At 36.8% G+C, this 23871-nt stretch overlaps 2 protein-coding genes across 10 annotated transcripts in view; both read right to left on the bottom strand.

Moving 5' to 3' along the window:
• LOC114251785 (sodium/hydrogen exchanger 9B2) overlaps positions 1 to 13218 on the bottom strand; it is a 52915-nt gene extending 39697 nt beyond the window's left edge. The window contains exons 1-2 of the mRNA XM_089727026.1: positions 13065 to 13218; positions 6373 to 6560 (exon numbers count right to left, since the gene is read on the bottom strand). Of these exons, the coding sequence (XP_089583152.1) occupies positions 6373 to 6382 (10 nt within the window). The 5' untranslated portion in view covers positions 6383 to 6560; positions 13065 to 13218. The remainder of the gene's footprint in view (positions 1 to 6372; positions 6561 to 13064) is intronic.
• A 1290-nt stretch (positions 13219 to 14508) lies between these two features.
• Positions 14509 to 23871, bottom strand: part of LOC114251788 (sodium/hydrogen exchanger 9B2) — a 31129-nt gene continuing 21766 nt past the window's right edge. For 8 of the 9 annotated variants that reach the window (XM_028186176.2, XM_089740263.1, XM_089740264.1 and 5 more), the window contains exons 10-11: positions 15742 to 15928; positions 14509 to 14626 (exon numbers count right to left, since the gene is read on the bottom strand). In XM_028186176.2, the coding sequence (XP_028041977.2) occupies positions 14526 to 14626; positions 15742 to 15928 (288 nt within the window). In that variant the 3' untranslated portion in view covers positions 14509 to 14525. Of the gene's footprint in view, positions 14627 to 15741; positions 15929 to 21942; positions 22086 to 23871 lie in introns of those variants that run through there. The other variant, XM_089740265.1, reaches the window with a different exon arrangement.

Raw genomic sequence — 23871 nt, 5'->3', positions numbered from 1 at the left:
TCGAACTCGACAAAGAGGTCGACGTGCAACCTAACCCATGCATCAGCCCGCTGAGTTTCTCGCCGGATCTTCTCAGCGGGTCGCGATTCCGATCCGGTAGTAGATTCATTCGCGAAACAATTGCTCTTGAGTTGTTAGGTCTCCTTCGGAGGCGCTCGGGCAGTTGTTAGCAAATCCCACCCCTCTTGGCTGAGCCTTTGCTCGCCCACCTGTCCTGGTGAAACTGGAAAGGCCTTCGGGCCACCAGTAAAGTTTCAATCATAAAAAAAAAAAAAAAAAAAAAACGTCTGAAAGGTACTACTAATTGTAATGTAAATTTAAGTACTTTTGCTAAACTTTATTTCGGTAGCCAAATGACCAAGACTTCGTAGGATTGAATGAAAGAAGATTGCCTGTATGTGACTGAAATTTGTAGATTGGATGTATAACTAAAATCAACTACATCAACAATGAGAATACTAAAGGTAGCACTTGTGACAGAAAAGCTGAGATAGAAGAGAGTTGCGAGGTGAGATCATCATATTATGAAAAAGGATAAAAGAATAATGTAACAAAAAACAAATGTATCTACTCAATTACTTTATCGCAAGTGCAATCGAATACAAAGAAAAACATTTTTTTTTCAGTGTTACTTGTATTCTTGATTGAGTGCCTTTTATCTTGAAAAGTTCTTTAATGATTTTTAGTCCTCGAGATAACTTCAGGACTCGTGGTGAATATTTTTTGGAGAGAAACAAGGATTTGTGACACGTCGGGGATCCATTATAGAAACGGGTCGGGATCTAGGTTCTGTTACGAAATTCAAGGACCTGTCTTTACCTACTAAGGATTCTTAGACATCGACCGATGTTATGTTTTTACTTTATTTATTTATTTTATTACTGTTATTGTTATTTTAGCAAACTTATAATCTTGTGTATTGTAAGTTCATGGTTTATGTATATAAGCTTATATATATAAGTTTATATAAGCTAAACTATAGCAGAATATCGAAAATCGAAATATATTACGAGGGCGGCACTGAAAATTTCGGGAACTAACGAAGTGACACAACATTACTATTTAAAAATGTATTTATGGCTTTTCGAAGTATTCTACGCGAAATTTGACACATTTTTCCATACGATGGAACCAATCATTGAAGCAACCATTCCATTCGGAAGTTGGGGTCTCCAAAATGGCCGTTTTGTAGGCGTCCACAGCTTCTTCAGGTGATGAAAATCTCTGTCCACGCAATTTATTCTTTATTTTAGGGAAAGTATAGAAATCATTAGGGCTTAGGTCGGGGCTGTACGGCGGATGGTCTAGTAATTCTATGTTTTCTTGCTCTAAAAACTCTTTTGTTCTGTGCGCGGTGTGAGAACTCGCATTGTCGTGATGGAGGATGATGCGGCGGTTGCAGTTCTCTTTACGGAGTTCAGAAACGAGCTGTGGCAAACAAATGCTAGCATACCATTCTGCATTAACCGTTCTTTGTCCTTCAAGAGGAATAGTCGTAACATAGCCGGTTTTAGAGACAAACGTGGCCACCATTTTTTTTTGCAACACTCCGTGAACGAACAATTTTTGTTGGCTTTAACTCATTTTCGAACACCCAAACTCGTGACTGGTTTTTTGTTTCGGGTTCGTACGCGTATATCCAGGATTCGTCACCTGATACAATGTAGTATACAGCATTTGAGGATCCTGCGTGGAATCTTTCGAGAGTTCTGACGCACCAAGTAACGCGAGCCGCTTTTTGCTCTTCACAGAGCGAATGCGGTATCCATCGGGAAAACAACTTTTTTACACCTAATTGTTCATGCAAGATTATTTGTATTTGACTCATGCCAATGTCTAAAGTTGCCTGAATTTCGCGGTATGTCACATGTCGATCTTCCTCAATCAGCTTACGCACAGCATCAACGTTTTCTTGGGTGACTGCAGTTTTTGGACGATCTTGACGGGGATCATCACTGAGCTTGACACGTCCACATTGAAACTCCGCAAACCAGCGATAAATTGTGGTTTTGGATGGGGCTTCATCACCAAATGCAGAAATCATCCGGTCAACACACTGTTTTTGTGTTAAACCACTTCGAAAGTCATAATAAATCATCGCTCTTGAATTTTCTCGAGTCAATTCCATTTTCTCAACGACTAAACAAGTTTGACAAAACCTCGTGACAAGAACGAGAATCTTTTTTTAAATAAATAAATGGTATTCGATTTTTAAACCCAAGGAGTTTTCAATTAAAAAGATTTTAATATGACAGGAACAGTGGAAATATTCCATTCCCGATACTTTTAGTGCAGCCTAGTACACTGCAAAACTGATTTCAGGTCTGATTCATGGTTAAAGTGAAATCAATAATAATATTAATGTTTGCAAGACCTATTTATTCTTGTCTCAAAAAGTAATTATTTCCATTAAATTCCAAACCATCCGGATAGAAAAGTAGGAACCATCAAACCGCGACGCCTGATAGAAAACGAATAATTTTTTTATTTTATTTTGTAAGGAGTTTTGAACTACTACATGTCTTTGATGTTTTCTGAAGTATTAATACCAATAAAAATACTTCTAATCTTTCCATACCTAGATTATTTAAAACAATGCTGACTTTTTGGCGGGAACGTGAGGAGTGAAGTTGTGTGATTTGTTTTATTTTGTCTATTTAGTGTTTCTTCGGGTTTAAATGTGTAATAATGGTGGTTTATTAACTGTTTAATATCTGTGAAAGTGCACAAATGTGGGAAAATGAAACAAAGCTGCTGGACGTAACTTCTCGGGATCCTCCAAAGAGTCCACTGAAAAAATAAAAAAGTGTGTGTGTCCGCTCCGACGCACGACTGGAGTTTACTGGATATAAAAAATTAAACGAAACAATACGAGAAATAGTTCTATATTACGACAACACGATACACTACAGATTATTAACAAATTAACGAGACACAAAACAAACGACTAACAAATATATGAAAATACAATAATGAGAGAAACGCGCGATCAGTACGAGGCTTTGTGGCGGACTGCCGGCGCATGTACTAGCATGTCACACGAAATGCGCATAACGCATTTCGTGTGACATGCTAGTACGATTTTGGTCCCCATAATTTTCATACCCCGGGCCTATATATGTAAATCGATTCTAAAGGAGTAAACTCCAAAAAATCTTAGTAAATGACTACCATTTTACTGAGATTTTATTTCATCCCTTAGCATCTCAATTCATTTCATTTAATTTCATCTCAGTTGATTAGTGTCTCAAATTAATCATCTTCATTTCATTTCACTCCTCAATATCATTTTTCACAAAAATATGAATAATATAAATTAAAATAAGACATGACTTAAAGGTCTCAGTTACCAGGTCATAAAATCTCTTAAAAATTAAAACAATGCTTAATCTGTCTGTCTCCAAACGAAAGGATTCAAATGTTTCAGCTTTAGTTAATGAACTAGAATATACTGCATAAATCTAGATTACGTTTTATTTAAATGCTATCGCGGACGTTTATTAACAACGGCTACAAATGCATCATGCACGCGTTTTGATCAAAGCACAGCATCATATTGTGAATAACTTTGGACTTTGTATATTTGTAACTACAAAAACAATTTTATACTATAATTTTATACTTGTACTAGCTTTTGCCCGTGACTTCGTCCGCGTGGAATAGTTACTTTGGCATAACGCAAAATTTTACCCGCGACTTAATTTACGTAGAAAATGAAAATATTTTTGAATAATAAAGGAGCTATTTAAGGTACCAAAATCACCGTTTTTAATCGACTTCAAAAAAGGAGGCTATCAATTCGACCACCATTTTTTTCTATGTATGTTCACCGATTTCTCGAGAATGTTTGAACCGATTAATTCTCTTTTCTATTTTTTGTCCGAAAGGGTAGACTTCCCGAATTGTGGCGCCTTGTACATATTACGCGCTTTATCATTATTTTGCTGCGATGTTATTTTAAAACTGCGATATCTTCTCATACTCATTAAAATACTCATAGCGATATACTCATTAAAATCAAGTGTGGGTAAATTTGTTTAAAATTAAATACTTGTAATGAATAACGTATTTATTTGAATAGGGATTAATATCATCTTTATAAAAACACCTTCACAAATAATGATTTATTTTAGAACAAATTTGGTTAGCTTAAAAAAGGTTATAGTGAGTCAACCTTTAAATATATACATATGCTATCGCAGACTTTTTTTTTAAACTTTTAAGGGGGAACAATACTGTCGTACGTTATTTTAGTGGAAATTTTACCGTTTCCGAAGCGCACGCAGCGGAAGCTCTCAAAAAAAAAAGATGTATGGCGTCGTGGGACACCGGATAGGAAAGAAGTTCCTTATTATGAAAATATTAATTTAAGTTCTGTTCGAGGCGAGGTATAAAGAAAATAATTATTCGGATATACATTTTTTATTATGATTTTTTTATTGATAAAAATAAAAATAATCGCAAGGGTCAACCACTCCGCTAGTCAATGGAGCAGCTTCGCCTTGGGGTAACCGCCTGCATGATCACGGTATCCCCAACGCCAGCTAAGTATAATTTAGCTAGAGAAATACGAGAACGTCTATCAACTGTGTAACATTTCGTCACCGCGATTCAGGAATAAATAGAAAAAATCTTACGTTACGGACGTTCATTCCCGGCTACCCCGGAGGGGTACCCCCTCCGCATCGTCCTATAAGGAACTTCGTTCCGAAAAAAACCCCGATTTTGAAACAATCTTTATCGGTGTTCTTATCTAAGCGTAATGTTATATAGCCTATAGCCTTCCTCAATCAATGGGCTATCTAACACTGAAATAGTTTTTCTAATCGGACCAGTAGCTCCTGAGATTAGCTCGTTCAAACAAACTCTTCAGATTTATAATATTGGTATATAAGATTGTTTGTTTATGTTCTATTATTATTTCATTCGGTTTTTAAATCAATAATTTATAAATTGAAACAAATATTTTTTTGTCTAATTTAAAATGACGGCACGTTAAAGCCGACTGTTACTAATCCACGCTTCAAAGAAGTAATCAGAATACGTTTTTTTTTCATTAATAAAAAATGACACAGATCATTGTCATTGAGTTCAAGCTGGGTCACGGAGAATTGTCGTTGAAGGTATTTATGAGGCACACGCAACGCTAAACAATACGGCGACTATAAATAGCTTGAGAATTATTTGGTATAATGGAATCAATTATTGTAGTCTGGCACACAAGCGCGTTTTTTGTTTTATATATATACACATATGCTTCCTAGAACTCATGATTATCACGAAACGAATGCTTCGGATTAGCTTGCATCACAAAGCGAGAGTCTCAATAGCGAATACGCTCACCAGGCTCTAAAAGGGTATACCGACTTTTTTGGGACAGAAAATTACAAGATTGTTGATTGCAAAGAAGAAGTAGAAGAAGGAAGGAACTGGTACTGGTATAGATAAGATACAGTATTTAGAGTTAGTCGGGATAGTGTACTGATCATGATGACAGGCTTTTTAGATTTGTTTTAGTGTAGGATTCTGTTGCCCTTTATTTAGGCTCTAAAATTTTTTAAACTCATGGTACACAGAGGATCTCTTGGCAGGTTTATTGCTAAATAACTGGAAACCATAGACGTCACATCGAAAGTGCAAAGTTGAATTCTCGATTGCACTCCATAACGTTGACACTTTATTTTTGTACGATTGCATATTGTTCCTAACATTTTTTCAAACTGTGTATTTAAAAATATATGTCAATACTTTGTTGCAAATTCAATTATTTGTCTGATTGATTGTTAAATTGAGTTTACGTTTTGTTTTTTGTTATTACGATTCGTCAAATAAAACTGGACCATTTTCAGGATTAATAAGAAGCCGATTGTAGTTGGCCATCATGTCTTAAGGTGTATGGTATTATTCACGATATAGGCACCAGTAATCCCTTTAAATCAAGAATTGGTTCATTTCAGATTTACTAATTTATATTTATAATTATTTTCTACTTTAATAATAGTGAAATTCTAATTTTAGAAGTCAAGTGCACTAAGGGTAAACACCACAAAACCAGTTGATATTACGAGAAGCCTTAGTAAGCGGAAACCTTATAGGTTATTTAAGTAAACAGCTGCGTTATCGTCTTTTAAACAGTTGATTTAAATACAAGAAGTCATTCAAATAAATTAGAATTAGAATTTTTAATTACGAGTGAGTATTCCGTACCTCTGTCTAATATTGTATTTTGGCGTGAGTGCTTTGTTTGGAAAATAGATTCTGATGCAACATATTAACGTTAAATAATATATTTATTATTCCTGACCAGCTATTGCTTCATATTTTAAATGAGAATTAATTTAAAAAATAATTAAGAATTAAAGTAAAACTTACTTTTCGCCATGTTTCTTCAAATTGAATCACTTCTTATAATGCAATCACAGGCACATAATATGTTAAATACTTCACTAGTTTTTTATTGGGACAGGAACATAGTTCTTCAGATGCGAGAAGAATGATCAAGTTTGATGGAGTAAGCACGCGCGTCGTATGCTTCGGCGGCGGTCACGTCATTCACAGAACTAATAAAGAAATTATTTGTCATTTTACACCAAGTTCCCGGACTAGGCCATAACTCTTATCAGCAAATATAAAACTCTGAGACTCTTCAAACAGATAACTCAATACTAATCCTCTTGATTTTTGTCTTAGAAATGAACAATCAACAGCTTTAGAGAATAAGCTAAATTTGTTTAGTAATAAAAGTAAACTTTACTGGCACATAGTAATTGAAATGTTCATTATTTTTCTTACTATATATTTTTTATTTAGTAACGTACGGTTTTGTTCGTCTTCGTTTAAAAAATACTTAATTGTTATTGCATTGTTTTTTTTTAAATTTATTTTATTGCTTAGATGGTTGGACGAGCTTACGGCCCATCTGGTGTTAAGTGGTTACCGGAGCCCATAGATATCTACAACGCAAACCTACTTTGAGATATAAGTTCTAAGGTCTCAGTATAGTTACAATGGCTGCCCCACCCTTGAAACCGAAACGCATTACTGCTTCACGGCAGAAACAGGCAAGGTGGTGGTACCAACCCGTGCGGACTCACAAGAAGTCTACCTACCAAATTTTAATAATAATTCCAATCTGTCGAAATCATTTACTGAACTGCATTCAGAACTGTTACATTTAACATCGGAAAAGGATGAAGCAAATCCAGACTTAAGCCATCCGAGTTAAATCATTAATTAAGTATCATTTGAAAATTCAAATACAGAATAAAAAAGTGAGTTTTCGGAGAAAAATACTCTTTAGTTGTGGTTCTTTTTTAATGAGAGTAGACATAAAACCTCTCGCATGGCCACTTATAAAAAAGAAACATAAGAAGCAAAAGTCAAAAAAAAAAAAAAGAAGACTATCGCCGACCGCACCGCACGCGCTGTACACGCACACGCCGCTTATTTTTTCACATAAATATTTTCATGGACTCATATTAATCTCTATTATACGAACTCTTACTGACGACCATATTCGTCGTTGCGCGAGTGATATACAAGTTTTATAGACAATAATTTAGAAGAGTGCCGTGTCAAGTCGCCGCCATTACGCGTCGTCCAGCAGTGGCGTCGAATTCTGCAGCCTGGAAGAAGCTAGCGACGGGTTGGCAGGTACGTCTACTTCTCATAGCCTAACCTCGGCCTTCCCCTCTTTTCTACATCTTTAGCGATACTCGCCCCCGCAAAACTTCTCTCAAAAATATTGAACCAGCGCACCGCCGTGGTGGAAAATTTGTAAAGAGTTTTTCCCACTATTATTGGTCCTTCGAGCCGGATTACATTTTAATCATCGCTGATCACCGCTTATTACGCGAATAAACACGCTTTATTATATATTTTGATATTTTATTCGCACCGCATTTCATCATATTCCATTATTTTTGACAGGTCATTGACCTTTATTTAAGCAATCCGCAACGATGACTTCGTCTGAACAGAAATTGACAATTCTAGAATGTCAACGACAAGTCTATTTCGAACACATACAACGTATTTACGATTTATCTCGCAGTAATTTAAATGATCCTGAAACATTGGAAAACTTTCTTTGTTCGGTAGAAACAATCGATGAGACCCGCATTAATTTCCAACAATGTCTCAAGGACATAAATCAATTAATATTAAAAATAGACTCCGATTCTAAGCCCGACTTCAATAAGTGGCTCGCTTTTGAAGATTTATATTGTCGTATCAAACGTAAACGTTCGCAGTTAGAATCAAAACCCACCATGTCTGTCAAAAGAAATGACGACTGTTGGCAAGGTGTTAAATTAGCTCGCATTGAAATTCCCGAATTCGATGGGAACCCGAAAGATTGGCCGCTATTTTTCGCGACTTTTAAAAACGCTGTGCATTTGAACACATCTCTTTCTCTCACTGAAAAAATGTTTTATCTTGCTAGTAAATTAAAAAACAAAGCTAAAAATGTTTATGCCGGTTTCATTCCATGCGCTGAGAATTACGAAACTATTTACAAAGCACTCGTGTCAAAATATGAAGACAAAAGGAACCTAGCAGGTACTTATCTGAATCAAATATTTTCTTTAAAACCGATTTCTTCAGTCACTGCTGAAAATTTGGAAAATCTGGTCGATCAATTTTCAAACTCATATCTCGCTCTTAATAATTTACAAATACCTAACTTATGTGACTTCGTCATGTCCTACACTTTATTACACCGCTTAGATACAGAAACCGCACGTCTTTTTGAGATGAATAATTGTGATAAAGACATACCTACTTATCAGGATTTAATTTCATTTGTTCGTGATCGTATAAAAGTTTTAAATCGGACAGGTAATAACAACCTGAACAGCGTAAGTACATCGAAGCCTAAGCAAAACAACGCAAATAAAAATAGCTCACGATCATTCGTCGTAAACAACACTGCATGTCAGTTGTGCAATGACTCTAATCATAACCACCTATATTCTTGCCCGAAATTTAAATCGCTTACCCCACGTGAACGTTATGATTATATTAAAAAGATACGTGCTTGTATCAACTGTCTAAGTTTACAACATAACACAAATACTTGTAAATCTGAGAATAGATGCGCTAATTGTAAAAAGTTACATCATACGACTCTTTGCTTCGCTGAGAAAGCATCACCTGTTGCATTGCCGCCGGTGCAGCCGCCTCAGTACTTACACCGCCACACTGATAACAATACGCATAGTCCAGTAGTCATTGGTCAGAAATCTACCGCGTCTTCAAGTTCGATTTCTAACAAGCCTGTTGATAATAACGCTCCATTTTGTAGTATGAGTGCTAACTCAAATAGCACGCGAAAAACTAACAATGTTTTACTTGGCACCGTTCTTGCTGATGTGAAAAGAAGTGACGGAACTCTTGCTCAAATTAGAATTTTGATAGATAATGGATCGCAAAACCATTTTGTTACCCGCAAAGCTTGTAAACATTTAGGCCTTCGTATCTTCCACGACAATTTAGAACGATCCGTAAATGGAATAGGTACTAGCTCTCAAACTATAATCGGAACTACCGATGTAACGTTACTGTCTAGGTACGATGCAAACTTTTGTTTACGCATAAACCCACTCGTTCTTAAAAATATTTCGAGTAACTTGCCGAGTTGTGAATTTGACATTTCGTCTCTTAATTACATATGTAATAATAATATACAGCTCGCGGACCCGCACTTTAATAAACCCGCTGAAATAGACATTCTGCTTGGCGCCGAAGTATTCATGCAGATCCTAAGACCTACAAAGTTGTTAGGTCCGCCTGGAAAACCTGATTTATTGGAAACCGCATTTGGATACATACTCTTAGGGTCGATCGCTTCGCTCCCTTGTAATACCGCGCCTTGTGATAACGATCACGCCTTTTTATCGTCGAGTAACGACTCGATCGAAACTTTAGTCTCAAAGTTCTGGGAGTTGGAGTCAGTTCCGACTAAAACACACCTGTCTAAAGCCGAACAGGAATGTGAGGATTTTTATGATTTAAATACATACCGCGATAACACAACTGGACGCTACGTCACCGCTTTGCCTTTCTTGAGGTCGCCTACCGCTCTGGGCGATTCTCTTACAACCGCACGTCGCTGTCTGTCGTCACTCGAACGCAGATTTAAGACAAATATCGCTTTAAAAACTGAATACGATGCCGCGATGAGAGACTATCTCGAACGGAACATCATTTCACCCGCACCCGCTCTTACTGATACGAATTATTACGTCATCCCTCACCACGGCATAAGCCGAGAAGACAAACCGCTCCGCATTGTACTGAACGCAACTGCACGATGCATAGATACAAACGTTTCATTGAACGATTGTTTACATTCCGGTCCTAATTTGCAAGCAGACCTAACCGCGATTATTTTAAAATTCAGACTGTTTCCGATTGCTTTAACCGCCGACATCAAACAAATGTTTTTGGCTATAGGCATTCGTGAGGAAGACCGCCGCTTTTTGAATATATTATACAAATTTGACAAAGATGATACCGCAAAAATGTATCATTTTAATCGCGTTTGTTTTGGTCTACGGTGCTCGCCGTACCTTGCTATGAAGACAGTTAAGCGTCTCGCCCGCGATGAAACTGATTTCCCGATCGCTTCGGAAATCGCCAGTGATCATCTTTATATGGATGATCTAGGAGTTTCGGTAGATACGCCCGAGAATGGAATTCAGTTGGCTCATGATTTAATCGAACTATTCAAACGTGGTGGTTTCGACTTAGTTAAATTCGTTAGCAACTCGCCCGAGGTGTTAAAATCGATTCCGCAAGCCAACCGCTTGTCTTCAAAAATTGAATTCGACAAGGAAGATAATATGAAGCTCCTAGGTCTAATTTGGTCACCGGTCGAGGATGAATTTTCAATTGCTATTAAATTCAACCCGCAAGCAAAATGTACTAAGCGCCTTATGCTTTCCACAATCGCTAAACTGTGGGACATAAACGGATTTTGTGCCCCTGTCATTTTACACGCTAAATTGTTAATAAAAGCTCTCTGGGTAGCTCAGATTGATTGGGATGCAGAGCCCCCAAGTGACATCTGTGCTGTATGGAAACGCTTTCTTAGTGAACTCCCCGCTCTGCAAGACTTTAAAATACCTCGCTTCGTAGGCATCGTGCCCGAGTCCCGTGTCATACTACTGGGATTTGCGGACGCTTCTGAAAAAGCGATGGGTGCTTCTGTGTATATTTGTGTACAACCGGCTTCCGGACCAAATGAAGTCAATTTAATTGGTGCCAAGAGCAAGGTCGCCCCGCTCAAGGTTGTTACCTTAGCCCGCTTAGAGCTTTGTGCTGTAGTATTATTATCGAAGCTGTTTCGATTTGTTATCGACACTGTTTCTCCCCGCTGTCATGTAGACGAAATTTTCGCGTTTACTGATTCGACAGTGGCCCTCCATTGGGTACACTCGTCTCCGCATCGCTTCGATACTTTCGTTGCGAACCGCATCGCACAAATACAGAACAACCTTGACCCCAAGTACTTCTACCATTGTGAAGGTACACAGAATCCTAGCGACTGCTTGAGTGGTGGTCTCACACCCGCTCAATTATTGAATCACCCGCTGTGGCTTCATGACCCCACATGGGCTCGTGATGACGTCTATATATGGCCCATCAACCGCTTCACATTTGTTCCCGCACAAGATGAAAAGCCGTCAAACCCTTTTTTTTGGAGTGGCGTTGACTACGCTGGACCGCAGGAAATTTTGCTCACCGTCGTTACCCAGGTCGAAATGATTTTAAATAGTCGTCCGTTAATTGTACAATTAAATTCTCATCCCGGAGAACCGGAACCTTTAACAGCTTCGCATTTTTTAACTCTCGGACCGCTAGACTCCTTTTATTCTGATCCGCGTTTAGATTCGGTAGATTTAGTTCGCAATAAACGACTTGTCGATGACATTGTTCAGAGATTCTGGAATCGCTGGAGGCGTGAGTACCTAAACACGCTTCAAACGCGCGCTAAATGGAACACCAAATCTAATCCGGTGACTAAAGGTACTGTTGTCCTTCTTAAAACAGAAAACTCACCGCCTTTACAATGGCCAATGGGCATAATTGAAGAAATAATGCCTGCCTCGGACGGGGTCGTTAGAGTAGTCAGAGTGCGCACACAAAACGGCACCTATCTTCGACCTGTAGTAAAACTTTGTGTTTTACCTTCCCAATAACCTATTTTCTCATTTTTATTTTTAATTTATTTTTATTTCATTCTTTTTACTTAATACTTCATATCCTGCACTCATTAAGTACCATTTATACTTATTACTTGTACTTATTATGTACCACCGCACTACCTTGATTCCACCCGCTCTCTAGTTCACCCATAATCGCTACATTTATGTACTTCTCTCTCATTGTTCAGGAGCTACATCTCCTAAAGGCCGGGGGGATGGTTCTTTTTTAATGAGAGTAGACATAAAACCTCTCGCATGGCCACTTATAAAAAAGAAACATAAGAAGCAAAAGTCAAAAAAAAAAAAAAGAAGACTATCGCCGACCGCACCGCACGCGCTGTACACGCACACGCCGCTTATTTTTTCACATAAATATTTTCATGGACTCATATTAATCTCTATTATACGAACTCTTACTGACGACCATATTCGTCGTTGCGCGAGTGATATACAAGTTTTATAGACAATAATTTAGAAGAGTGCCGTGTCAAGTCGCCGCCATTACGCGTCGTCCAGCAGTGGCGTCGAATTCTGCAGCCTGGAAGAAGCTAGCGACGGGTTGGCAGGTACGTCTACTTCTCATAGCCTAACCTCGGCCTTCCCCTCTTTTCTACATCTTTAGCGATACTCGCCCCCGCAAAACTTCCCTCAAAAATATTGAACCAGCGCACCGCCGTGGTGGAAAATTTGTAAAGAGTTTTTCCCACTAAGTTGTATGTATAATTTATTATTTTAGGACGATTTCGATGTTAACCGTGTTTTTATTTTGTCAAATGTCTTATTGAATTTTAATGTCAATTGAAATGCAAAGTATGATCAGTAAATAACTTATAATAAATTAAGATTATCAGGTACCTAATAATAATAATAATAGGGACCTACTCGCTGGCAGCTTAAGGGGCTATTTCAGTTCTCAAAGGCGGGTCACTTGCTCAACCTGCCGAGATAAATTGCTAACACTAGCCCTAGCAAGAGCAATACTTCGCACAATCTACCACCGATTTGAATTCGCGACTCACTGAGAAGATCCGGCGAGATACTCGAGATAGTAACAATAGTACTCTTATAATTCTAAGGCCGTTTTAATTATGCGTATTTAAACTGAATAGCTGCTCTTAACAAAAATAATTGAAAGTACTCATCAAACTGTACAACGAAATATTTTTGTTTTGCAAATGTTACATTACATTACTGTTATTACACTAGATGATGCAGTATTGAATCTCGATCTATCTCAACTAACAGCAGGAGCAAGCAACTACACACTTAAATTCCTAAACCATACTTCCGTATTAGAAGGGTCTTGGTCTTACTTTCGCCTTAATTTTTTTTATTGCTTAAATGGGTGGACGAGCTCACAGCCCACCTGGTGTTAAGTGGTTACTGGAGCCCATAGATATCTACAACTTAAATGCGCCACCCACCTTGAGATATAAGTTCTAAAATCTCAGTATCAACGGCTGCCCTACCCTTCAAACCGAAACGCATTACTGCTTCACGGTAGAAATAGGCAGGGTGGTGGTACCTACCCGCGCGGACTCACAAGAGGTCCTACCACCATCCTATTTAATTGCGAAACGACTTCAGACCTCCAACATTTCTATATCTGCCTATATGTATATACTATAGGTATATGTGTTTCCTTGTATCGAATTTTACTGACGTCATAAATTCAACTTGTCAAATTTTGATGCGCTATATGCTAGTTTATTGGTGGTACACCTCCTACACCTCTTGTCAGTCCGCACGGGCAGTGTACCACCACCCCGCCTATTTCTGCCGTGAAGCAGTAATGCGTTTCGGTTTGAAGGGGGAGGCAGCCGTTGTAACTATACTGAGACCTTAGAATTTATATCTCAAGGTGGGCGGCGGCATTTACGTTGTAGATGTCTATGTGCTCCGGTAACCCCTTAACACCAGATGGGCTGTGAGCTCGTCCACCCATCGACGCAATTAAAAAAAAGTTACCATAAACGATTAGATTCTAAAATTAATAAGTGTTTTTTGACTTTAACGATAGTTTTCGAACTCTCAGCCCACCTGGAGCTAAATTGTTATAAGTCTCAGTTCTATGGTGCAACGACTTCAAACCGGAGCGAATTAGTTCCTCGCGGCAGAAATAGGCGAGGTGATACATACAAATTTGTCCAATTGAGCTGAAACTTGCTACAGTTCCTGGTGATACTTCAATTAAGGTTTTGATGCTTAATTACGATAAGTAGCATGCGAATGGCTTCAATAAATGTGGGTGGGTGTATTTCTTATTATATATTGTTTCGTGACAATAAAAATCAATTGATATTTTTGGTAAATTTATTATAAATAGACTGACAGAGTACTGGGTGCATTGTTTCGTCTTATCTGACTTGAATCGTGAAATGATGATGCAGGCGACAACGTCTGAGCTCGATAGAAATCTGAAAAAAAAAAGAAGATATTAGTTAAATAATTTTGAAATGCAAATTATTTTATATAGGTACTCGAAGATTATATAGCAGATCTAAAATTAGCTTACACAAAATGAGATTAGAAGTTTACGTGAGGTAATTTAAAATTAGGATACTATTACAACAATTTCTATCTCAAAGTAAAAGATTCCAGACTTTACGCCTTCGGCTATTCATAATATCCAATACCAGGAAATTTGTTTTATAAGAAACTTAAGTTTTCTTGTTTTTTTTTTTGTTGTTGTGGATAGGTAAATCCACATTATCAGCAGTTTTGTTAACTTATTAACTACAATGGTATTCGTTGTAGGATTTAAATCTTGACCGCGAACCGATACGACGCCACCATAGCAAGACATTTAATATTACTCATTACGCTATGGACGCTTCAAAAAAATATTCTCTGGTTTGATAATACGTGGCGGTTTGTTATGGTTATTGAAATCACGATACGGGTATTAGATAATATTCATGTAAATAACAAGTTAACAACGCCTTAACATGCTGCATTAAGGACTGACATCACATCAAATTATTTTTATTTCAACAGTTTTATATTATTAATTATTTATTACAGATGTTTCTATTCAGCTTCTGTACACGAGTACGTCGAGTGTCGGTATCAAGTTAAATAAAAATGAAACTTTCAATCCTCATAAATTTTGGAAAATAGTGAAAACTTAAAATTACCGAAAAACCGAAGTACACCCGAAATTCCGAGATATTTATTTGATGTCGGCTAAAATTTAATAGCAATGCAGCAGCGAAGTGTTTTGTTATGATTTGTAATTGTATTTTTAATTTAAAAAAATATGTGATGTAGACTTTAACTGATATGCATAGTCTAATGCAATAACAATTATATTTATGCAACCTAACATTTGAAAATGATGAGCGAAGACATTGAACATTATTGCGTAATGAGATATTGTATTGATTTTCTCATTCGTTAACTTATGAAGGTTATTAGTAATTACTACAAAAATCTTGGAGTTCCTCTTTAAAATAACTTAACTTTAGGTAAATTTCTTTTGCTTTATGCCCTTATTCCAACTGAAAGCATTTGGTATGTTTCAAATTATTACCTCCAGGCGATATTCTCGAGTCTTGCGATAGGAGAATGGGGCCCAGAGCAGTGGTTAGCACGGAGCCTGCTGTCGACGTTATTAATATGGCAATAACGATTATATTCGCATGCTGAACTGCTGTTCGTTTGTCTTCTTCACTTGCATCAGCTAAGATAGAGTCCGCTGCAACTCTTACTAGCACGGCCTTAAAACGAATTAACGAAAAGTAAATAGCAATACACAAGACGAATATGGAATCTAAATATAAATTCTATTATATTTAAGATTAAGTTGATTTTATTTACTCTTTATTTCACAATCAAAACTACTGTAACTCCTATAACCTTGCGTTTATATATAATATATTATAATATTATGTTCGATATTTAAAATACTTTACAGTTTTGTTGGTTACGGTAAAACGCTTCGAATGAAAAAAATAATAGTATCTTGAGGTTTGACCGCTTGTTGAGATTAGACGACCAATTGCTTTGAGTTTATACATACGTCCCACTGCCAGCAATTTTGCTATAATATAGAACTTGCAGGATTCATTCTATCACTCGATTATTTTAACTAAGAAAAGAAGACAAGTTCATCGCACATCTGATATTAAGTACCTACTTGTCGAAGCGCTTAGACAAAGCCTACGATTCAAGTCAAATAAACTCATTGGAACAACTCCTGTGTTACTTTTCCAACTGGACGATATGACTGCATCGGGGCAGAAATAGTTCCCGATCGGGTTGGCTTGGAACATGAACACTTATAATAGGGATTAACATTATAATAGATTTTTTTACAGAAGGAAGACATATCATAAATCATATCACTTTTAGGGGTATGTTTCAAGGCCGTATACAAAAAAAATCACAGGAAATGATGTTACGCATGCTGTAGATTTTGAGGTCAGTGACTTATTCACAACAAAGCAATGCAAATCATTTGCTGTTCCGTACAATTTTAATATAATTTTTTTTTTATGATAACACGGACTAGTAAATGTGGTGTTTTCGTCTAAAGCGATACCTATCCTGTTTAATAATTGGGGAAGGCCCATGCCAAGAAGTAGACGTTAAAAAGGTAATGTTATACAGAAAGTGAATACCACCAGTAAACATTTATCATTAACAATGTAAGAATATTCAACTCAAGCGTTGGTCACGGTAAACTAGGCAATTTGTTAGATAAACCTGTTAGGACTTTGAAAATTTCTGTATTCTTGTTTATCTAGCGACCTTTATTAGTAGTAATAAATAGACGGGCCCCGTGGTTTCATCCGCGTCAGTTGTATAGTTCAAATTAAATACGTTTTAGAGTAATAAAAGCAACTCTTCGTTCCAGGGACAAAAATATTTGTAATCTACTGGTCCATAAAGTACCAGTAGATTATTGATAAAGAGTATCCTGTGTGTTAATCCAGGTTACAAAAAAAGGGTGCGTGTACTTATGTACGCGCGTAAGAAGTTATACTTTATTTTTATTAAAGGACAATGCCCATTTTCTATGGGCGTTTGGGCCCCTAAAAAAAGTTGTCGGGTGATGATGATTTTAACTTAATTTGATAGACAAAGAAATATCGTTTCATATTCAGAAAACGATTTTTATATTCTCACCCAGGTTTAAGAAAAATCTGTTTTTTTCTGCAGCTAAAATTAAGTTGTTAATTGTTTTCTTCGAAATCAATAATCGCTCTCATCATTATTTACAGTATTAAATAAGTTAATTGTGGTTAATGTTGCTAGAAATAAGCCCTTACGTACATTTTATTATTATTATATCCTCATAATAATAATAAAATGAAATGAAATCCGGAAGCCGGCAACGATATTGTTGTTGTTGTTTTTAAATTCGCCAACAAGCAGGCAAAGAGCGTAGCCTATACAGCCTAGTCTGTCATAGTTATATTTTTTATATATTTTTTATGTTAATAAAAATCCGGTGTATTTATTTTTATTGCTTTTTGGGAGTTTTGACGTCAACTTGATGAATAGCACATTGAGTGAGCGTGAATTTCCGCAGACCTTTTATCTTGAAAAAAAAAAAAACAGTCACTGCTATGTTAGCCACAGTTTTATTCCAATGCCTCAATAATCGTGAACAACGATTATTGACATTTAATACACAAAACAACACCCAATTTGTATATTATATTTTTATATTATAATTTGTATATTATAACTTGTATATACATCACAATAAGCTATTATAAAAACATAAAATAAAACTTCAAGTGACGCTTCACTCGGGTTGCTGCCAAAACTCTCTGATCATCTAATATATAAAATTCTCGTGTCACAGTTTTCGTTGCCATACTCCTCCGAAACGGCTTGACCGATTTTGATGAAATTTTTTGTGCTTATCCGGTATCTATGAGAATCGGCCAACATCTATTTTTCATCCCCCTAAATGTTAGGGGTAGTCCACCCCTAAATTTTTTATTTTATTTTTTAGACAAAATTTTTAATTTCTATTTTTTTATGATACAACATACAAAAATGCATACAACCCTAAATTTTCACCCCTCTACGATCAACCCTTATTTTTTATTTGATAATTAAAAACTTTAAAATTTTTTGCGAGAATTTTGTTTTTATTTTGTCATGACGTAGAATAAAAAAATTCATATTACTCTGAAATTTTCACCCCTCTATGATCAACCCCTATTTTTTATTTGTTAATTATAAACTTTATTTTTTTTGGCAAGATTTTCATTTTTATTTTTATTTTGTCATGAATTAAAATAAAAAATCTGATGTTACTCTCAATTTTTCATCCCTCTATGATCAACCCCTATTTTTTATTTGTTAATTATAAACTTTAATTTTTTTTGGCAAGTTTTTTATTTTGTTTTGTCATGACTTAAATAAAAAAAATCATATTACTTTCAATTTTCACTCTTATACGATCAACCCCTATTTTTCCATCCCGATTAATATTTTTTTTATTCTATGCACAGATTTACAATAAGGTTGCAAGATGGCAATCAAATATTATAATTGTAGGACGATAAATTCTTATTCAGAGTTTATAAATTCAAGTTCCTTTAATTATGTTTTTTTTTTAAATTGAATTTGATCTCCCGCCCTCACCGGTCGACTACTAATCAACTATCAATCGATTAGCTATCCCCGCCAGGATAGCTGATCGATTGATAGTCGGTCACCACTCATCCAGCAAACATCACGTAGTAGGGATGAGGACGAAGCCGGTCTTCTGTCTATTTGAGAGCTATACAATACTTTACATTTTTCAGCCATGTTTTTTTGGTTTTATTTGTGTATCAATAGTATCTTCAGTTGGTCTGAGAATCGGCTACTATTCATTTTTCATACCCCTAAGTGAAAAGGGTTGTCCACCCCAAACATTTATTTTTTATTTTAATTTTTTGGATATATATTTTTTTGTTTATAATGAGGTATTATGTGGTTAAATGAGGTTTTTTTTTCTACAGTAGAATTTCCCTAGAAATCTTATTTAAGGCAACACAACGTTTGCCGGGTCAGCTAGTATATAATAAGAATAGAGTAATGGTAGGCCATTGAGATTTTTACTAATGGAATTATTAATATCTAAAATATTAAATAATTCATGGTTTTAAGTAATAATTATTATTACAATACATAAATATTGAATTGAACAACAATAAACTAAAAAGTCTGTGAATTATAACCATTAGCAATTTTTTTAATTTGTTGTTCAAGTCACAGACAACTCTTTCGTTTGTCAGCATATAAGTTTACTATAAGGCTGTATGGGCTAATTTTCGCTTTGTCTATTGGCGAATTTAAAAACTATGGCACTCAGTTTTGGGATGTTATCAAATAAGTAATTTATTTTTTTGTAAAACAATGCCAGGGTGAAAGAAATGTTGATACATAAACTAAACAACATGAAAAAATAAGGCATAGTTTTTCAAGTACAAATAGTTTTGTCATGAAGTTGGCCCACTTTTGGGCATTGTCCTTTATTTCTTTTTTTAGTATTTAAATTATAATAAATTTGAAAAAAAATCGATTAAACAACATCCTCAAACATGCATATTGGACATCCCTTTTCTTGACATCGCATAAATTCGGTAATTCTCGGTACGGTTCGGAAATTTCACCTGCGGCTATATTCAGACTCGCCAAGTTACGACGTTCGTATTGTAATGAGCGATTTTCATTCTGTTAATTTTGTGTCACGGTGCGCACGCATCGTAAAATTTCACTCTCTTCAATTTTTCATAACGCGCCTAAAGAAGTATAACTTCAAAAACATTCTCCTCCAAATCCGTTCTGCCATTTTGGTTTTATTGAGTAACAAATTTTTCAAACAAACTTTCCCTAGCATAGTAGTATACAAATATAAATTAGTATAAATTTGTGTACAGTAGAATAACGAAGTTGATCGATGTTCTTGTTGAGTATTAATAATTCAGACAACGTTCTCAGCTCAGTTCTCCACAGTAGTAAGTAACATTAAATTTAATCCAGCAGTCTGCTAGTAGACATGTTAACAACTTATGTGGAACAACATAATGTTCCTAGTTTACTTAGAAGCTCCAGTAATGCCGACTTAGCTCGGAGTTCACCGAAATCAGTATTTAGTAACAGCAGTATCTGAAATGTATGTATAAAATTTGGCCATGGAAGTTAACAGAGTTGTTCTAAAATTAATAAAGGTACATTTTTCGTTTTTTATCTATATGTTAAAGATGTTAACGAAAAATAAGAATTTCTATTTTCCAATTTTCATTTAAATAACATTAGATAAAGTATTTTATTTTAAAAAGATACTTTATTGAAATACCATAAATAGACCACGGAAACTGTAGATCATGAAATGTTAGAAATACTATAATATGAGTAGTAAACGCGAGATTAAGCTTGGCGTTTAAATCATGTCAATTAGACCATGCACTTTTATATCTAATAAAAAACTATTTCAATATTCAGAACTATTCACAAAAGCACCGTGGTGTATGGTGTGCTTTTTCCTGACTGAATTTATTCTTATTTTCTGACTTACCGACTTTTCAAATTTGTTGTTCCTGTTTTGCTGAACGGGTAGACAAATTCAAAATTCCTAAGATCCTCCCAAAGATCCTATTATAGGATCCAAGACTAATTAGCTTTATCTTGGGTGGTCAGAACCTTATCGTTCAAAGGCTATATGTATACTTGCTGTCGCGACTCTGGACCTTGGCTTTACAGGAGTTTTAGTAGTGGAACTCAATGGCAAGGAAATACCCGATAAATTTCAATTACAAGCGGAAAAGAGGCTTCTGTATATTTTGAATTTTATGTAGGTAATTACGTGAGCGCTCTGTCTTTGCTGGTTTCCGTAATTTTACTTGAGGTTCGTCGGATAAAGTCATTACTCACTAAATAAATAGGTGTGTGGCTTGTACCCACGACCGTCTAATGTTCGCTGGTTTCGCTTTTCACAAAGCGTGTTATTTGTGTAGCTACAGTCTACCAGTAAATAACAGTTCACCTCTATATACCTACCTACCATACGCAGTAATTTATTCTTATCTCTCGTGTTTTATTGTGACAGTGTAAATTAAACTTTACAAGCTAATGCCTATAAAGTTTATAATTAACTTGCTTTGTTATATTTGCATGTATTGTGTATGCTAGAATTAAGGATGATTTTGATTGTTCCAATTTTTTTGGTATTAACTATTTTCAATCAGTGTATCGATCAGTATCAATCAGTTTCAATCATAGTATCAATCAGTATCTCACTCGGAATTACTATTTAAATTAAACGAAACAAACAGATATTTATCCTAATTAGCAATTCACAAACACTTACTACAGGCAAAATTCAATTCCAAATAAAAATGTTTTGCGGAATTGCTTGCCTTTCTTGGAGTTCCAGTAAGTTGAACGTGAAATGAAAGTAAAGCGGACAGCGCCAAGTGACCGTTGTTAATTTGTTTACAGATAGCACTGCGATCTTGGGAAAAGCTTTGACTTAGAAGTCGGGACAGCTGGTTTCCAAATGTTTGACTCTAGTTAACACGTAAATTAATTTACGGAATCCGAACTGTTCCGTTTGGTTATCTCACAAAATATTTATTTATATCTAAACTGTCTTGTTCTGTATTCGTTTGGCTTTTTAAATTATTTTACGTGTCCTATTTTATCCTAGTTCTTTTTTTAAATATATTTATTTACATATATCTTGGCTAACGTATTTTAAATCAGGTATTGAAACACAATTAACATATAGAAATTAACCTCATACCTTTTAATACCCTACCTAGGCGGATGCGCTCGCCGCTAATTAGCCATGGTGAGTTAACACTTTTCTTATCTAGTATCCATCCAAGCACGGAAGTGCAATGTATGGCAGTCGATACTGGAGACCTAGGGTAAGTTTTTGGCTTTACTCAGATATTGGGCGAATCACGACTGAGGCAGCCTGCCTCCCTGCGGGTGCGGATGCTGCCGAGTCATCACTGTAGATGCAACTTAAATGACGGCACCGTACACGCACAAATCGGTGTTGTGTTGAGGAGCTTCTGAGTGCACTATTTTGCGGATGCGGGGCGCGAGAGGGAGTATTTTTCTTTTACCGCATCGGCCTGTCGCCGTACAGCCAACTGTCGGAATAGGGATCTCGCTCAAATCCTGACCTCGTCAGTATTTCGAATCCTTTCCGTATATCGGTTTGGGGCCCGTTCAGAGAGACATGAAAAGATTATGTCATGTAAAAGATAAATCAGGTGACAGCTGACTGTTCTCCCTGGCTATCACAATGGTTCTGACCCAGCAGGCTATCCTAAGGGTACAAGTTAGTGGCAAGGTCTAGGCATGCGTCGAATAGTCTACCAACTGAGAGGTCCAGCGGTTGTCCAGTGGAGGGGGTGAAACATTTTCCCGCACAAAACTTGTCACTTGTTGTTCTCAGTCTGCCTCAGGCGAGTTCTATTTCATCTGAGACTCGGACGCAGATTATTAAACAAACAGGAACGGTTCAACTTCGACATGTTTTGCCTTCCTTTTTTTCCGGGCCGGGCTCCGAGCCTCCTACGAGGTTCCCGAGTCTAGGAGGCGTGCGGGGTATGTGGGACTGGATGGTCCGCAGATATTGGGAGCGGACCGCAGACCCAAGGGATGTTATTTAGGACCCTACCCACGAAACTACTACTCTGCATTCATTCACCCGACGTCCGATCTCCGCCGGGGGTCAGAACCCGGTCAGAGTAGGGGGGTTCCTGTGGTCAACACTACAACCAGATTCGCAGCGCCACGGCAATCGTCCACAACCAATGACACCACTGGGTTAGAACCAGCCTACCGGATTGGAACGCGACCGTCGACCAGGTTGCTTTTCCACAGTATATTCGGCGACGACAGCGACGACGGCAACACGGACCGTAGCCGTCGAGGCGTCATCCCATCCTCCTGGTGCCAGCGGGCTAGAGTGACGAAAGCGTGCGGCGCAGCCCCGACCCCCTCAGGTCACCCCGTGACCATAACCAGGAGGGGGCTGTCTTCTCACAGGAGCCGGAGCTGCACGAACGCCCTCCTTCGTATGCCTTGCTTACTGCCCCAACGCGTAGGCGGAACTCCGGCGATTTAGTTCGGATAAAAAAGAACGCCTAACTAAATCTCCAGTAGTTTCCATAAGATAAAGCTTTCAATTAGCTTATTAAACTACTAAATGTTGATTAGGGGTCGCAGCGCATAAAATAAAACTTCCACTGTTCCAATTATAATTAATAATTAACATTTTTATTACGTCTTGCTCAATTTTCAACCGTCTTCACCATCTCCCTTTTCTCTGTCATTCTGTCTGTCATTATCTTCTCCCTTTCTTTCCATTTTCTCTCACTCACATCTTAACGCTCCGTTCCACACTCTTTTCATACGTTCCATTCTTACCAATTCCACATAAATGTACGGACAGTTTTAGCTAAGTCTAAATCTTACGTAGTCTTTACTGTGTGTAACCAATTTTTGATACATAGGAATTGGTAAATGCAAATCTTAATAAATAGGTAAATTTTGTATTTTTTTTTATTGCTTAGATGGGTGGACGAGCTCACAGCCCACCTGGTGTTAAGTGGTTACTGGATCCCATAGACATCTACAATGTAAATGCGCCACCCACCTTGAGATATAAGTTCTAAGGTCTCAGTATAGTTAC

Source organism: Bombyx mandarina, chromosome 04 (genome assembly GCF_030267445.1).
Source record: "Bombyx mandarina strain Sakado chromosome 04, ASM3026744v2".
NCBI lineage: Eukaryota > Metazoa > Arthropoda > Insecta > Lepidoptera > Bombycidae > Bombyx > Bombyx mandarina.
Note: the sequence above shows the minus strand (reverse complement) of the source record. Positions and strands in the feature narration are given on the sequence as shown.